This window comes from Ornithorhynchus anatinus, chromosome 3 (assembly GCF_004115215.2).
Source record: "Ornithorhynchus anatinus isolate Pmale09 chromosome 3, mOrnAna1.pri.v4, whole genome shotgun sequence".
Taxonomy (NCBI): domain Eukaryota; kingdom Metazoa; phylum Chordata; class Mammalia; order Monotremata; family Ornithorhynchidae; genus Ornithorhynchus; species Ornithorhynchus anatinus.
In genome coordinates, this window is record NC_041730.1 from 9,469,381 (window position 1) to 9,482,975 (window position 13,595).

A 13,595-nucleotide genomic window follows, 5' to 3' on the forward strand; every position below is an offset into this window, starting at 1 on the left:
ACAGACAAGAGCAATGGCAATAAATAGAATCGAGGGGAACATCTCATTAAAACAATAGCAAATAAATAGAATCAGGGTGATGTACATCTCATTAACAAAATAAATAGGGTAATGAAGATATATGCAGTTGAGCGGACCAGTACGGTGCTGAGGCGATGGGATGGAAGAGGGGGAGGAGCAGAGGGAAAGGGGGGAGAAGAGGGTTAAGCTGCGGAGAGGTGAAGGGGGGGTAGAGGGAGCAGAGGGAAAAGGGGAGCTCAGTCTGGGAAGGCCTCTCGGAGGAGGTGAGCTTTAAGTAGGGTTTTGAAGAGGGGAAGAGAATGAGTTTGGCGGAGGTGAGGAGGGAGGGCGTTCCGGGACCACGGGAGGACGTGGCCCAGGGGTCGACGGGATAGACGAGAACGGGGGACGGTGAGGAGGTGTGCGGCAGAGGAGTGGAGCGTGCGGGGTGGGCAGTGGAAAGAGAGAAGAGAGGAGAGGTAGGAGGGGGCAAGGGGATGGAGACCTTTGAAGCCTAGAGTGAGAAGTTTTTGTTTCGTGCGGAGGTTGATAGGCAACCACTGGAGGTTTTTAAGAAGGGGAGTGACATGCCCAGAGCCTTTCTGTAGTGAAATATATCTGATGTACCCTCTAGACTATAAGCTTTCTGTAGGCAGGGAATGCGTCTACCAACTCTGTTATATCGTACTCTCCCAAGGGCTTAGTACAGTGCTCTGCACACAGTAAGTGCTCACTAAATACAGTTGATGGATGGATTGATCTTTGAAAGCCCTTTCTTGTTTTTACCATATCCTGGATAAGGGAGGTAGTGGAGGTTAGGGAAAGAGCACTGATTTTTATAACTAGGAGACCTGGGTTCTAATTCTGGTTCTTCCATTAACTTCCTAGTTGACCTTGAGCAAGTTCCAAGCTTTTTCCTCTGTATCCCAGTTGCTCATCTACAAAATTGGTAATACTTCTTTGGGTGCCTCCTCTCTTTTAGAGGCTGAGTGAGAAGAGCAAAAGTCAAGAGAAGCAGCGTGGCTCAATGGAAAGAGCCCGGGCTTGGGAGTCAGAGGTCATGGGTTCGAATGCTGGCCCTGCCACTTGTCAGCTGTGTGACTGTAGGCAAGTCACTTTACTTCTCTGTGCCTCAGTTACCTCATCTGTAAAACAGGGATTAAGACTGTGAGCCTCACGTGGGACAACCTGATTACCCTGTATTTACCCCAGCGCTTAGAATAGTGCTCTGCACATAGTAAGTGCTTAACAAATACCAACATTATTTTTATTATATTTATAAGTGGTTTTGGTTGTCTTCCCATGAGAGGGTCAGTTTCTTGTGGGCAGAGAATGGGCTACTTCTTTATTCTCTTCTTCCCAAGAGCTTAGCACAGTGCACTGCGCCAAGCAAGTGGGTGACCGGTGAAGGCTAATGTTACTAAAATGGGATCATTGATGTGTTGGCAATCCCAAGGGTGTGCAGTAAAGCATTGTGGGGCTTGTGTGTTGGCGTCCAGTCATCCGCTAGATCCCATGGGTGGCTTTTGAGCACCACACTTGCAGTGGTGAATTCCAAGTCAGCAGTGTGCCGAGGTGCTGGTGCTACACTGAGCTCGTTGTGGGCAGAGGGTGTGTTGTTATATTGTTGTATTGTCCTCTCCCAAGCACTTAATATAGTGCTCTGCACACAGTAAATGCTCAGTAAATATGGCTGACTACTTACCCACATTTAAACTATTCATTCAATTGTATTTATTGAGCGCTTACTGTGTACAGAACACTGTTGTGGACAAGCGGCACGTTTACCAACTCTGTAGAACTTTTTTGTGATATTTGTTAAGCTCCTTTTTTGTGCTCCGCTAATTTCCACCTGTGTATTTTCTCCCAAAGCTTAGTACAGTGCTCTATCCATGGTAAAAGCTTAATAAATACCAATGCTACTACTAACAGATTTTATTATTAGTATTATTATGGGATGGATACAAGCTAATCAGGCTGGACATGTCCCACTTGGAGCTCACAGTCTTCATCCTGATTTTACAGATAAGGGAACTGAGGTCCAGAGAAGTGAAGTGACTTGCCCAAGGCCACACAACAGACAAGTGGCGGGGCTGGGATTAGAACCCAGGTCCTTCTGACTCCAGACCTGTGCTCTACCCATTAAGCCACACTGCATATTGTTCTTTCTCAGATGCTTAGTAGTGTGATCTGCACACAGTAAAACTCAATAAATACCTTTAATTGATTGATTTAAACCTAATGATAATAATAATTATGGTACTTGCTAAGCTCCATAGTAAGCACTGGGCTAGATACAAGATAATCAGGTTGGACACAGTCTGTCTTCCAAATGGAGCTCTACAGTCCAAGGGGGAGGGACAACTATTGAATCGCCATTTGACAGATGTGGAAGCTGAAGCCTAGCAAAGGGAAGTGACTTACGGTCACACAGCAGGGCAAGTAGTGAGATCAGAACCCAAGTCCTCTGTCTCCGAGACCCGGGCTCTTCCACTAGGCCACAATACTTCTTGACTTCTGAGCTCTGTCAGGTTAATGGTCTCTGGTTCATGGCTCCTCCCTCTCTTTCCTTGTTCTCAGGCAGAATTCACACATGTCTAAGCAAGAGACAAACCAAAGGCCCTCCAGCATGGTCAGCGAAACATCCACTGCCGGAACCGCGTCCACCCTGGATATGAAGCCCGGGCCCAAGGTGAGTATGGGCTGATGTGGAGCTCCTAGCTGTCGATCATTCCTGCCCCACACAATCCTGAACCAGCTGTGAGACCGTGGGCAAGTCATTTCACTTCTCTGGGCCTCAGTTACCCATCTGTAAAATGGGGGATTAAGACTGGGAGCCCCAGGTAGTCCATGGACTGTGTCCAACCTGATTAGCTCATATCTACCCCAGCACTTACTACAGTGCCTGGCAAATAATAATCGCTTATCAAATACCAGAAACAAAAGCATAAAACAATAACTTCCCTTTAGCCATCCCCAATGCCACTGGATGTCATCGTGAAACTTCCTCTGGTAGGGAAGCAGCGTGAGCTAATGGATAGAGTACGGGCCTGCGAGTCAGAAGGACCTGGGTTCTAATCCTGACTCTGCCACTTGTCTGCCGTGTGACCTTGGGCAACTCACTTCACTTTTCTGGGCCTTAGTTTCCTCGTCTGTATAATGGGGAGTGATGCCTGAGGCTCTGAGAAGGGAAATACAATCTTCTCACGAGAGGAAAGGGGAAGTAAACTGAGTCGTGGATGTCAAAAGGGGAGCAGCGTGGCATGGCGGATAGACCATGGGCTTGGGAGTCGGAAGGCCCTGGGTTCTAATCCTGACTCCGCCACATGGCTGTTGTGTGATCTAGGGCAAGTCATTTAACTTCTCTGGGCCTCAGTTACCTCCTCTGTAAAATTAGGGAACCATAAGCTCGTTGTGAGCAGAGAATGTGTCAGTTTATTGTTGTATTGTACTCTCCCAAGCATTTAGTACAGTCCTCTGCACACAGTAAGTGCTCAATAAATATATACCGACTGACTGTGAGCCGCATGTGGGATGGGGACTGTGTCCAACTAATTACCTTGTATCTATCCCAGTGCTTAGTACAGTGCCTTACATATAGTAAACACTTAATAAATGCCATTAAAAAAGGGGCCTCCCGTGAAGTAGAATTAGATCCCCGAAGAGTCCATGGTCTTCTCGAGTAGAGTGCGAGCTCTTTATAGGCAGTGAACATGGAACTTGCTCATTTTATACTTCTCAAGCTCTCAGTACAGTGCTTTGCACCCGGTGGGTGCTCAGCAAATGCTACGAAGACAATGACTGTTACTACTATTATTATTTCTACTGCTATTACGGCTCGTTTTTTTTAAAATGGTATTTAAGTGTTTACTACGTGTCAAGCACTGTTCTAAGTGCTGAGGTAGATACAAGATATCCAGGTTGGACACAGTCCCCGTCCCACATGGGACTCACAGGCTTCATCCCCGATTTACAGATGAGGTAACTGAGGCCCAGAGAAGTGAAGTGACTTGCTCAAGATCCCACAGCGGACAAGTGGCAGAGCCAAAATTGGAAATCAGGCCCTTCTAACTCCCGGGCCTGTGCTGTCTCCGTTAGACCATGATGCTTCTCTACTACTACTACTAGTAATATTATTAGTATTACTACTAGAATGTTAGTTTCAGATCTAACCCGAATCCCTTCTGCTGCTCTAGCTAACATCTGCTTATTTCTAGGTCCTTAAGTACAGCAGCAGCAAAGTTCACAGCTTTGGGAAGAGAGACCAGGCCATCCGAAGGAACCCAAATACCCCGGTCGTGGTGAGGGGATGGCTGCACAAACAGGTGAGAGATCGGGGAAGGCCTAAACTCCATCTCTCCCCCTGGCTACCCCCTGGCTACCCCGGCCAAACAGACTCAGCCACAGAGTCTTGCACGTGTAAGCATCGACTTGAACCCTGTCTCAGGGACTCGGTGCCATTTTCTGCCTCCTCGGGTTTGAGAGCGAATTTTTGTTTCTCTGCCATTGCAGGATAGCACTGGAATGAGGCTATGGAAGAGGAGATGGTTTGTGCTTGCTGACTATTGTTTATTTTACTACAAAGGTGAGTATTTCGCCTGATTTTTCTGGATCCGAGAACGCTTCCCGTTGAATTGGAAAAACAATAGCCAATGATGTAGTCTTCTGCCCAAATCAGATTCTTAAAAGTTAGCCATTTGGTGAAAGGAAGTGAACTTTCATTTACAACTCTATTCGCCGTAACTTTAATTTCAACTGAATTGCCCACCAACCAGTGCTCTCTAGTGCTATAGTTTTGATGGTGATAATAATAACGATAACACCATTTATTAGACACGTACCATGTGCCCAGCACTATACTAGGGTAAGGGAGATACAAGATTATCAGGCTGGACATAGCCCCCGGCCCTTCCTAAATAAGAGGGGGAACAAAAAAAAAAATCCCAAGCTGTTGATTCAGAATGTAGCAGGTGGTATTCATTTAGGGTTAGAAAATCAGGAATCTCCCCAGCATATTTCCCCAGGGGGAAATAAGTCTATAAGAGATATAATCATCAACGATAGTGTTTATCAATCAGTCAATCAGCGGTATTTATTGAGTGCTTACCGTGGGCAGAGCACTGTACTAAATGCGTGGGAGAGGCCAGTTCAACTGAGTCGATGGATACGTTTCCTGCCTACAATGAGCTTATGGTCCAAAGGGAGAGAATTTCTTCAAAAGTGTATTTTCCTACACTAAAGAATCGGGAGATCAAAGGCAGAGAATGGAGCCGTTAGTACTCTCATAGGTTATGATCTCTCTCTTCTGTAATAGTAGGTGGGTGTCCCCAAGTGACTATGTAGTTTCATTAGCCCTGATGAATTGCAGTGATTCATTCAGATTTTTTTTTTTCCATACAGACAGTCGAGAAGAAAACGTTTTGGGTAGCATACCTTTGCCCAGTTATGTCATCTCTCCAGTTACACCGGAAGACCGTATAAACCGCAAGTATTCCTTTAAGGTATCCTTAATAGATTGCAAAGCCTGTGCCTTTTCCCGTGTGTACAGTTTATAGAGTAAAGTACTATTTTCGGAGCTGGGCCGTTAACAGTTATTGTTGCTCGTAAAAATTTGGAGAGAGGTGGAGGACAGGCAGGAGTTAAGCTCTTCCTCCCAGGGATATTTAAAATGAATATATGGTATGGTAACAAATGTGTAGTCTAAACTTGCTGGAAATGCTTGAAATGTTTGAAAAAGGTCTTTCAATTTCAGACAAACAAAAAGGGTTATTGTTGCCTACGGTTCGGGCAGGGTGGTATCACAGTCCGAGAGAGAGACCGAGTTGAATTGAAGTCATTTAAGTGGATAGCTTCATTTCTCTTGCTGTTGATCCTCCCTCGGGCATGGAACTCCTTCTCTGTCATCTGACAGATCACCGCTCTCCCCATCTTCAAAGCCCTTCTGAAATCACTCCTCCTCCAGGAAGCCTTCCCTGATTCACCCCTTTCTACTATCCCCTCCCTACCTTTACTCCCTACTGCATTACTTGATCTTCAAGGTGTGAAGGGGAAGGGATCCAGGTAGTTTCAACCCCTGCCCTAGCCTGGGGCTTCCGGCTGGGACACCCCTCTCCCTCCCTCTCTCTCTCTCTCTCTCTCTTTTCCTTCTAGAGCGGGATCTCGATGTGAGCAGGTAATGTATCTGTTATATTGTTGTGTTGTACTGTCCCAAGTGCTTAATACAGTGCTCTGCACACAGTAAGCGCTCAATAAATACAAATAAGTCCTCACTCCTTAAGTACTCTCTACCCCTTTCTACTCGGTTGCTCCACCCCTTCCATGTCCTATGTTTTAATGTCTGTGTCCCCGGCTACATTGTAAGTTTTTTGAAGGCAAGGGTCATGTCTGTTGGCTTTTTTAGGGTTAGAGTGACCAGGAATCTCTCCAGCATATTTTTCCATGGGAAAATTGTATATATGAGTTTGTCTATGGAAATATATTTTCCTAACCTAAAGAAAGATGAAGGGTAGTGAATAGAACAACTTATTCCCATGGTTTAGTACATTGCTCTGAACGAGTAAATGCTCAATAAGTACCACTGATAGATTGATTGCTTGACTATAAAGGAGTAAATATTTCCCCGCCCCCGTCCCCTGCTCCTACAATTAAAGAGGACTGGCCATTCTTCCTGCTTCTCTGCCTGTGTTTTGGCATAGGTCCTGGTGTTGGGGACCGTGGGAGATTATTGGTTTACCTCTTTCCATATTTTCTCTTGGCTTCAACCACCTGCCTTCCTCCCATGGCTGTATACGTGGCCTAGTGTGGAAAGAACATGAACCTGGGAGTCGGTAGATCTGGGTTCTAATCCCTGCCCTACCACTGGCTTGCTGTGTGATCTTGGGCAAGGGACTTTGCCTCTCTGTTCATCCTCCTCTTCATCTGTAAGATGGGTCTAAGAGAACCTGCTCTCCCAACCTCTTATTCATTCTTACATTCAGTCGTATTTATTGTGTGCATAGCACTGTGCTAGGCACTTAGGAGAGTCTTGTCTTATGCTGTTAAGTCATCTCCGGCCCATAGCGACACCATGGACACATCTCGCCCAGAACGCCCCACTCCGTCTACAGTTATTCTGGTAATGGGTCCATAGAGTTTTCTTGGTAAAAAATTCAGAAGTGGTTTACCATTGCCTTCTTCCGGGCAGTAAACCTGAGTCTCTGCTCTCAACTCTCTCCCATGCCGCTGCTGCCCGGTAGTGGGGAATCTTGACTTGCAGCAGATTGCCTTCCACTCGCTAGCCACCGGCCAAGCTAGGAATGGAATGGGTAGGCCTCTTCTTGACTTCCCTCCTGTAGTTGAGACTGGTAGAGTACTGGAAACTCTCCAGATACAATCCTGAGAGGGTTCTTGGGAGAGTACAGTACAACAATAAACAGACATATTCCCTGCCTGCAACGAGCTCACAGTCTAGAGGGGGAGACAGACATTGATATGCATACATAAATAAGTACATATATATTGTGAGTACCATGTGGGACAGTGACTGTGTGTGGTTGGTTAATCTTGTATCTCTCCCAGTGCTTTGCAGATATGTAGTGTGACCCGAGGCAAGTCACTTCACATCTCTGCACCTCAGTACCCTCATCTGTAGAATGGGGATTAAGACTGTGAGCCCCTTGTGGGACATGGACTGTGGCCGACATGATTGTGTCTCCTCCAGCACTTTAGTACAGTGCTTGGCACATAGTAAGCACTTACAAATACCATTAAAAAAGAAGTGCTTAACAAAGACCATAAATACTAATTATATATATTTTTATGGTATTGGTTAAACATATCTTCCCCTTCTTCTTTCCTCTGCCACCTTGGTTTGGCCTGATCCTGTGACCTCTCATCATTCACTTTCGCAGAGTGGGTTGATGCTTGAACCCCTGGGGATTTTGATTTAATATTCCTTCCTCTTGCGGGACTGGAGACAGTACTGCCTATTTTGGGTTCTGAAGCCTGTAATCGGTTTGAAGGCAGCCTCCTCGCCAGTTGAGGAAACCCTTGGCCGGGACCCCGCTCTGGGCTGAGCATTTCTGGGAGGTTAGGAACAGCAGATCTGCTGTCAGAGAAAGAAGGGGGGACTTTTCATAGCACAGAATACCTCTCTGAGGCTTTCACGATGCTAACACTTTAGCTGAAAGTGTGAAAAATGATTCTAGGAAGACATTTTTCGATTTTCATCTCCTCTTCCCCCACTCCCTTCTGCGTCACCCTTGTACTCTGCACCCTTTATTCACCACTCCTGTGGTTAGGGAATGTGTCCGCCAACTCTGTCATATTGTACCAAGGGCTTCGCATGGAGCTCTGCACACAATAGGCGCTTACTAAATATGTTTGATTGATTTCTCCCCCTCCACCCTCCATATTCTTGAACAGTCTGAGTCAAGAGCTGTTCCCGAAAGTTCCTTCAGAATGGTAAAAAAAGCATTTAATGGAGTAGCACCTTCAAGTCTGGCTGAGTTCTCTGGGACTCAGCTCTGAACAATTCTACTTTCATCTCTTGGACTTGTGACATCTTATGCACTTTTGTACTTTTAGCCGCCCATAGGACTTGAGTCCAAATCTTTTGTTGCCTATTACTTCGGCTCTAACTTAATACAGATCCCCCTTTTCTGCCTCCCCATATCTGTGATTTTTTTTTTCAGTACTGCCTACTCTGCTACACTGGAAGCTGCATGAGGGTCAGGATCATACCTACCAATTCAAATATTTTCTCCCAAGTGCTTTGTATCCATATATTTATGGATATAAATTATGTCCATAATATATTTCTATAAATATCTGTCTCCCCCTCTAGACTGCAAGCTCAATGTGGGCAGGGGACGGTGTCTATCAACTGGGAAATACTGTATTCTCCCAAGAGCTTGGTACGGTGCTCTGCACACAGTAAGCGTTCAATAAATATGATTGATGGATTGTTTAATGTGCTTAGTAAAGTCCTCAATCAGTCAATCGTATTTATTGAGTGCTTACTGTGTGCAGAACACTACACTAAGTGCTTGGAAGATCACAGTATAATAGAGTTGGGAGACATGTTTCTGCCATAAGGAGCTCAGTAAATACTATGGATCGATTAGGTGTGTATTTTTTTTTTTGGCATGTGTGGGATTGAGGTTGGGGAATGGGGAAGGGCTAGTGGCCACCTGCTCATTCCCTCATCACTGAACTTTGGGCTAAGCCCTGAACATGGTAGTCAAAAGAGAAGCAGTGTGACCTAATGGAAAGAGCCTGGGCCTGGGAGTCAGAGGATGTGGGTTTTCATCCCAACTTTACCGCTTGTCTACTGGGTGACCTTGGGCAAGTCACTTCACTTCTCTGGACCTCAGTTACCTCAACTGTAAAATGGGGTTTAAGAGTGTGAGCCCCGTGTGGAACAGGGACTGTGTCCAACCTGATTAGCTTCCATCTACCTCAGTGCCTAGAAAAGTGTTGGGCACACAGTAAGAGCTTAACAAATTCCTCAGTGATTATTATTAGTTTGGACTCATTTCACTTCTGTTGTTTTATAAATTCCTCAGGTTCTTTCCCTGTTCCGTTCTTAACATGTTCCCCTGCCCTTTTTTTTTTTTGTGGCTCCCGCCCCGTTCCTCCTCCTGTGCATTGTGGGAGGACACCGGCCCCTTCTCCTAAGGCCTTTCCAGAAAGAGGCACCCGAGGGCGGAATAGGTACTGCTCAGTTCGTTTTTTCCCCACCTCCTGCCCCTCGAGCGTGTGTATGTTCGCGTGCCACGGTGCAGGCTCTGTGGTCCCACGTGGACAGGACGAGGCTGATCCGTGGCTCCTGACCGGCGAGGCATCATCGTCCTCCATGTCTATCCCCAGTAACACCTGTGATGAGTCAAATGTCTCCATTTCCTCCCTTGCTTGAGAATAACAGCAGCCAGCTAAAGCTAGTTTTGCCCTCGCTCAGGTTAATACATGTCGGGAGGTGCTTAATAAATGCCGTTTATTTACTGATCCATGTGGAGCGCTGAGAATCCAGCTTCATGCCTTTCTTGTGAGGGAATTTGACACCAGCCTTTCACTGTTCCCCAAAGGCCGAGATGGCAAAGCTGGTCACCGCAGAAAAGAGAGATGGAGATGACCCGCCTGATGGATGTTGTCATACTCCTTCTCCCTTCTCCCCATTTCTCCCTAGAGGAGGGTGGTCTAGTGGATAGAGTATGGGCCTGGGAGTCAGAAGGACCTGGGTTCTAATCCCAGCGTAGCTCAGTGGAAAGAGCCTGGGCTTGGGAGTCAGAGGTCATGGGTTCGAATGCCGGCTCCACCACTTGTCAGCTGTGTGACTGTGGGCAAGTCACTTAACTTCTCTGTGCCTCAGTTACCTCATCTGTAAAATGGGGATTAAGACTGTGAGCCTCCTGTGGGACAACCTCATTACCCTGTATCTACCCTAGCACTTAGCACAGTGCTCTGCACATAGTAAGCGCTTAACCAATACCAACATTATTATCGAGGAGCAGCATGGCTCAGTGGAAAGAGCACAGGATTGGGAGTCAGAGGTCATGGGTTTGAATCCCAGCTCTGCCACTTGTCAGCTGTGTGACTGTGGGTAAGTCACTTAACTTCTCTCTGCTTCAGTTCCCTCATCTGTCAAATGGGGATGAAGACTGTGAGCCTCATGTGGGACAACCTAATTACCCTGTATACCCCAGTGCTTAGAACAGTGCTCTGCACATAGTAAGCGCTTAATAAATACCAACTTTATTATTATGTCTGCTAGGTGACCTTAGGCAAGGCACTTCACTTGTCTATGCCTCAGTTCTCTCATCTGTAAAAGGGGGATTGAGAATGTGAGTCCCATGTGGGACAGGGACTGTGTCCAACTCGATTTGCTTGTGTACACCCCAGTGCTTAATACAGTGCCTGGCACATAGTAAGCATTTAACAAATACAATTATTATTATTATTCTCTGAGTCTCAGTTTCCTAAGCTGTGAATGAGGATTCAAGAGCTGTCCTCCCTCCCTCTTAAACTGTGAGTCCCATGTTGGCTAGGGACCTGATTATCTTGTATCTGCACAAGCACTTGGCATATAGTCAACATTCCAACTCTGTTATATCATACAGTTCCAAGTGCTTAGTACAGTACTCAGCACACAATAAGCCCCACATGAGACTGCCAGTCTAAAAGGGAGGGAGAGTAGAACTTTAATCCCCATTGTACAGATGAGGAAACTGAGGCCCTGAGGAGTTAAGTGATTTGCTCAGTTTCACACACCAGGCAAATGGGATGCCAGTGGGATTTGGGAGATACAGACCTCATCTCTGGGAGCACATGTGAGGGAACACTGAATAACAGAGGTAATGCTGGGCCTTCCTGGCAGATCTCAGGCCTTCAGCTCAACTCCACGATCTGCCTCCCCCATGGACTCTAAGAGCCTTGAGGGTAGGGTTCATGTCTGCCAGTTCTACCGTATCGTAGTCTTCCAATGTAGATCTCGTCTATCTCGCTGCCAGCCTCTCACCCACTTCCTGCCTCTGGCCTGGAACGCCCTCTCCTTTTATATCCAACAGACAATTACTCCCACCTCCGCTTCAAAGCCTTATTGAAGGGCCATCTCCGCCAGAAAGTCTTCCCTGACCAAGCCTTCTTTTCCTTTTCTTCCACTCCCTTCTCGGTCCCCCTGACTTGCCCCTCTTATTCATCCCCACTCCTAGCCCCGCAGCATTTATGTCCATATCCACAATTTATTTATATTAATGTCTCCTCTCTAGACTGTCAACTCATTGTGGGCAGGGAATGTTTCTGTTATATTGTCATATGGTTCTCTCCCAAGCACTTAGTACAGTGCTCTGCACACTGTAAGCCAGTCAATCATGTTTACTGAGCATTTACTGTGTGCAGGGCACAGTACCAAGCACATGGTAGAGTACAATATAACGGTATAACCGACACATTCCCGTCCACAACGAGCTTACATTCTAGAAGTCGAGCTTACAATTCAGAGGATAAGTGCTCAATATATTCTACTGCTTATTCAGTACAGTGCTCTGTCCACAATAGGTGTTCGGTCAATACTATTGATTGATGATGATCTCCTCACTACAGGCTCACTTGATCTGACTCCTTTAGCACCTCTCTGGCCAGACAAGCAACAGCTCCCTGCAGACTGGGATATAGAGCTGCCCAAAAGGTCCAGAGAATAGTAATAATAATAATTTTGATATTTGTTAAGTGCTTGCTATGTGCCAGGCACTGTACTAAGTGCTTAAGTGGATACAAGGAAATCGAGGTGAACACAGTTCCTATCTCATGTGAGGTCACAGTCCCAATCCCCATTTGAGAGATGAGGGAACTGAGGCTCAGAGAAGCAAAGTGACTTGCCCAAGGTCACACGCAGACAAGTGGCAGAGAGGCCGACAGCTAGAGGGAGGCTTTGAGCACATTCTCCGTATACTGAGCAAGAGCAAAGGAAGACCAAATAAGAGAGGCGAGGAAGAGGAATTTGGTTGACCAGGAGGACCAGTTTTCGCTGATTGTTGACCAAGGTGGAGTCTGGATAATAATTAATACTAATAATTGTGGTATTTGTTAAGTGCTTACTATGTTCCAGGCACTTTGAGTGCTGGGGTAGGTACAAGCTAATCAGGTTGGACACAGTCCCTGGCCCACATGAGGCCCACAGCCTCAATCCCCATTTTACAGATGACTAACTGTAAAGCAGCAGAGAAGCAGCGTGGCTCAGTGGCAAGAGCCCGGGCTTTGGAGTCAGAGGTCATGGGTTCGAATGCCGGCTCGGCCACTTGTCAGCTGTGTGACTGTGAGCAAGTCACTTAACTTCTCGGTGCCTCAGTTCCCTCATCTGTAAAATGGGGATTAAGACTGTGAGCCCCACGTGGGACAACCTGATTCCCCTGTGACTACCCCAGCGCTTAGAACAGTGCTCGGCACATAGTAAGCGCTTAACAAATACCAACATTATTAACTGAAACACAGAGAAGTTAAATGATTTGCCCAAGCATTGGGGTAGATACAAGTTGGGCAGAGCCCCTGGCCCCTCATGGGGCTCACAGTCTAAGTAGGAGGGACCATGGGTATTAAATCCTCATTTTACAGTTGAGGAAACTGAAACCCGAGAGAATCCAGATCCTACTGAGTCCCAGGCCCATGTTCTATCCACTAGGCCAGGCTGCTTCTCTAATTGGCAAGCTGTGATTTTGGCAGGTCTTGTGACCGACGGCTGGGTGTGGTGGTTTGTGGCATCTAGGCTCACCCCCAGAGAGCGGGCAGAATGCGAGCAGGCACCCGGGGCGGGGCTTACATGGATCCCAGGCTCTCCGACTGGCACGGCGTGAGACGGAGATCGGGTGTGAGGAAGAAACAGGCCAACCTGGCAAGAAAAACAGCCTTCTGGAACCTGAAGACAAGAGGGTTCTGTTCAAAAAGGCCTGGATGATGCTGAGAATTGGCCAAGCACTTAATATCAGTCAGTCATATTTACTGAGGCTTACTATGTGCCGAGCACCGTACTAAGGACTTGGGAGATGAGAAGCAGCGTGGCTTAGTGGATAGAGCAAGGACCTGGGAGACAGAAGGAGTTGGGTTCTAATCCTAGCTCCTCTACT

At 46.7% G+C, this 13,595-nt stretch overlaps 1 protein-coding gene and 1 non-coding gene across 9 annotated transcripts in view; one reads left to right on the top strand and one right to left on the bottom strand.

The window, feature by feature from the left end:
* The window catches only part of PLEKHA7 (pleckstrin homology domain containing A7), a 243,919-nt gene that overhangs the window by 165,678 nt on the left and 64,646 nt on the right, over nucleotides 1-13,595 (top strand). For 7 of the 8 annotated variants that reach the window (XM_029059746.2, XM_029059747.2, XM_029059748.2 and 4 more), the window contains 4 exons: nucleotides 2,581-2,692; nucleotides 4,218-4,325; nucleotides 4,513-4,585; nucleotides 5,401-5,501. In XM_029059746.2, coding sequence (XP_028915579.1) covers nucleotides 2,581-2,692; nucleotides 4,218-4,325; nucleotides 4,513-4,585; nucleotides 5,401-5,501 — 394 coding nt within the window. Of the gene's footprint in view, nucleotides 1-2,580; nucleotides 2,693-4,217; nucleotides 4,326-4,512; nucleotides 4,586-5,400; nucleotides 5,502-9,450; nucleotides 9,694-13,595 lie in introns of those variants that run through there. The other variant, XM_029059757.2, reaches the window with a different exon arrangement.
* On the bottom strand, nucleotides 7,248-7,384 carry LOC114810636. Its single transcript, XR_003758331.1, has one exon. It is a non-coding gene; the product is annotated as a small nucleolar RNA SNORA7 (small nucleolar RNA).